Here is a 3,783-nt window from a genome sequence, read left to right as displayed (position 1 = left end):
CCAACAAACCTGTTACAGTATAATACACTGATTAATTAGCAAATACTCCACGGCATGATGTTTTTTATTTTTCAACGTGCTTTGACCACTATTTTTATTAAAATATAGTTATAATGTTTAATAAAAATATAATGTTATGAAAATATTTTTGAAGAGAAATTTACACATATAATTTTTATATTTTTAAATTAAATATTTTGAAAGTTATGAGGATCAAAATTTTAAAAAATTAACCGGAGTACCCGTTTTAGCCACCCAAAAAGAAAAATTCCCGGGGAAAATGCTGGCTACCAATCTGGAGGTGAGCGAAGACGAGAAGGACAAGTGAAAGCAGCAGCAGCAACAAATGATTTGGTGCCCCGTCGCTTTTCCCTCACCTTCCTCGTCTTCCCTTCCCCTTCGCCTATAGATCTCTCTCCTCCATTACACCTCACCGCCAATCTCACGTAGTCCCAGTGACACCACCGCGCCAAGAACCTCCAAGCTCACGCAGCGCTCGACCCCTGCAGCGCGCGCGCGGAGCGGCAGCGGCAATGTCTTCCAACGGCAAGCCCACCCCGCAGCCCCCGGCCGCCACCAGCAACGGCGCAGGTGGCCCGCCCAAGATGTACCAGCGGCCCATCTACCGCCCGCAGCAGGCGCCCGCCAAGCGCCGCCGCGGCCGCTCGTGCCCGTTCAGCTGCTGCTGCTGCTTCTTCTGGACGGTCCTCATCGTTCTCCTCCTCGCCTTCATCGTCGCCGTCGCGGGGGGCGCCTTCTACCTCTTCTACCGCCCTCACCGCCCGGCCTTCACCCTCTCCGTCGCGCGCGTCACCAAGCTCAGCCTCTCCTCCTCCGCCACGGTCCCCGCGCTCACCGACTCCATCGACGTCACGCTCACCGCCAAGAACCCCAACAAGAAGCTCGTCTACCTCTACGACGACTTCACCGTCACGGCCGCCACCGCCGCTAACGCCGTCCCGCTGGGGGAAGCCTCCGTGCCCGGGTTCGCCCACGAGGCCGGCAACATCACCGTCATCAAGGCCACCGTCTCCGCCTCCGCGCTCGGGGTCGACCCCACTGCTGCGAGCTCCGACATCAAGAAGTCCGGCGACTTCTCCATCACCCTCGACCTGGAGACCAAGGCCGGCGTCAAAGTCGGCGGCCTCAAGACCAAGAAGATTGGCATCCAGGTGCACTGCGACGGCATCAAGGTGGCCGTGCCCGCGACGCCGCCCGCGCCGGCGAAGAAGAAGAAGCTAGCGAAGGCCGCCGCCGACGCGCCTTCACCGGCGGCCGTCGACGCGCCTTCGCCGGCGGCCGTCGACGACGCGCCGTCGCCGCCCGCGGCGGCGACCACCGTCGCGCGCGTGTGCCAGGTCAGGATCCGAGTCAAGATCTGGAAGTGGACCTTCTAGTCGCATCGACAACCTGCTAGGGGCCGCATTGCAAAATTTTCGGGTAAAAGAAAGTTGCTTTGCTTTTCACGTCGATTGAAGTCTAGTAGGAAACAGAACCAGAATCAATCGTGTGTCGCTGTAAATTGTTTTCTGTTTGAATTTTACGAAATTTGGCGGGGGAGGGAACGAAGCCGAGAAGTGGTGTGGTAAGAAAGGAAAGGAGGCTACGCATCATCATGCAGTATTGCAGTGTGAGGCTTGAAAGATTTGTTCATTTTTTTCCCATTTCTTTTTGTAGTGCTACTGTATTGTTTATTTTGGTTATCTTGTTATTAGTGCAAGTACAATTTGGGGATTTGTTACTTTTTACTATGTAATCCAAATTATCTGAGTGTACAATTGGTAGTGACATGCAATGTAGTACTGTATTGTCAAATTACTACCTTTTGTGTTCCAAGTTTTGAATTTGCCTGGTGTTAAAATTGTAAATGAGCAAAGCAAGTGCATATGTGCTTAGAGATTTCGAGGGGTGTCGGTGAGCCGGATCTCGCCAGTGTTCGACTAATTTTTACATAAAAAAGAGAAATGTATTAAATCATGGGGTTTCTTTTTCATGTGAAGGACAGTGAGAAGGTGTCGCAAGTTGCAACTTTGAAGTAGCATTTTAACAATTCTATGCGTTACACTGTAGTTGTTCTAGAAACACTAGTCATGCTATTTTTTTTAAAAAAAAACAGGAGGCCAACTAGGCTCATTGTGATTTGCAAAGAGGCATTTTCTTGCTTGAAGAGGCACGAGAGGAGTAGAGGAGGATCGGGAGGCAACTGCACAGAGCTACAGTACAGTGGAGTGCATTAAGGCCATTCCGAAGAAGTTGATTTCGAGATGATGGATTGGAGCAACAGCTAACAAATCCACTCTACAATAGAGAACACAGGTGCTACAGAAAATACAGTAGATAGTGATTAATTAATACAAGGAACGGTACCAACAGGCTCTTATTACTGTTCAAACAGTAATTCTCTTTATTAATTATCATTAATACAGAGCATCCGTGCAAGTCCTTAATTAAAGGTCAACACAATCATTAAAGCGGGGTTGCATCTTTTCCCAACACGCCCAAGTGACTAAAAAGAAAAGGCAGTTTACATCATGTGGCCAGTGACATACTAAGTCTAGTTCTAATCACGTTGCTTTGAGAGCTTGAGATGCTTAGAATGATCACCATACTTGACCAACAACTGCACCGGGTAATGCTTTCTTTGCCAGTGAAAAGTCCACTTCCTAGATTGGTTGGAGCTGCAGCTGCCAGTGGCAGCCCCTTTTTTTCTTTAGATACTTTTTGTAGATAGAGAGGAAGCTGAAAATGGCAGCTGGGTTTTGATTTCGCTTCCTTTTTCTACAGGCTTACACCTGGTTTTCAAATAGGCTCAAGTGCTCAACTGGGCCGGGTCGGTGTGGTACAGAATTCGAGGCCCTACAGCTGGGGACCGGGCCGGTTTCTCCCAGGCCGAATGCGACCTCTTCGTCGTGATTTTTTTATATTTTTTATTCTTAATATTTGTAAAAATACACACTAGTTTCAAAATAATCTACATCTAGTCTATCATTGTTTGTTGAAAATGCGTCAGAAAAGTTTCACTCATCTAATAAGTGGGTGACATATTGTAAGACTCACAAAGTAACAGTTAGAAATTAAATATCTTAATACAAATGTACAAAGCTTTGGGCCGTACAAAGCTTTGTACATCAGGGACACTTGCCAGCTGCTGTACAAAGCTTTGGGCGGCCGTTTCCATGTGGAAGAATGGAAGGAGCCAATGCTGACATGCTATGGCCGCGTAGTCCTTGTACACACGGTGACACATCTCCAAAGGACTGACTGCATATACGACGCACAACAAAACAACGCTAAGCTGACGAATTGGTGATTGGATTCTTGGGAGGTTTATTGCGTTTCTTCCGGACCTCCGGTCCGTTTCACTTTGCTTGTGTTTCTTTCGTCCAAGATCAAGGGCTAGCTATGAACACAAGTGTAAAGTGGAGCTCAGTTGTGAAAACGATGGGGAAGGAGAAACGAACCGCCGTGTGCGTGTCAGATGTTCGAAAGTGCTCGCCAGTTTCCCGGTTTCGCGGATTCTGAATAGGTAGTGGGGCCGAGGCCATGCGAACTCACCAGGTATGCTCATATAGTCATATGCAATGCATGCAGCAGTTGGCAACGTCATATTTCCTTCCGTTCTTAACCGTTGCTACTAGCAAAGGGTCTGAAGATTTGCACGTGGACTGACACAGGTTAATGATGTTGAGAATAAACATCATAGGCTTAATTAGGTATAAACTACAAAAGTTATGTCTATTAGAATGAGCGTTTTTATAATAGATATGTTCTCTCATTATATTC

General features: G+C 47.7%; 1 protein-coding gene across 1 annotated transcript; it reads left to right on the top strand.

Moving 5' to 3' along the window:
- The first annotated feature begins 338 nt into the window (after positions 1 to 338).
- On the top strand, positions 339 to 1,844 carry LOC133898637 (NDR1/HIN1-like protein 6). The gene has a single exon (XM_062339322.1). The coding sequence runs from the start codon at positions 534 to 536 to the stop codon at positions 1,395 to 1,397; it is 864 nt and encodes a 287-aa protein (XP_062195306.1). The 5' UTR covers positions 339 to 533; the 3' UTR covers positions 1,398 to 1,844.
- The last annotated feature ends 1,939 nt before the right edge of the window (positions 1,845 to 3,783 follow it).

This window comes from Phragmites australis, chromosome 2 (assembly GCF_958298935.1).
Source record: "Phragmites australis chromosome 2, lpPhrAust1.1, whole genome shotgun sequence".
NCBI lineage: Eukaryota > Viridiplantae > Streptophyta > Magnoliopsida > Poales > Poaceae > Phragmites > Phragmites australis.
This window is presented reverse-complemented; position numbering and strand designations above follow the sequence as displayed.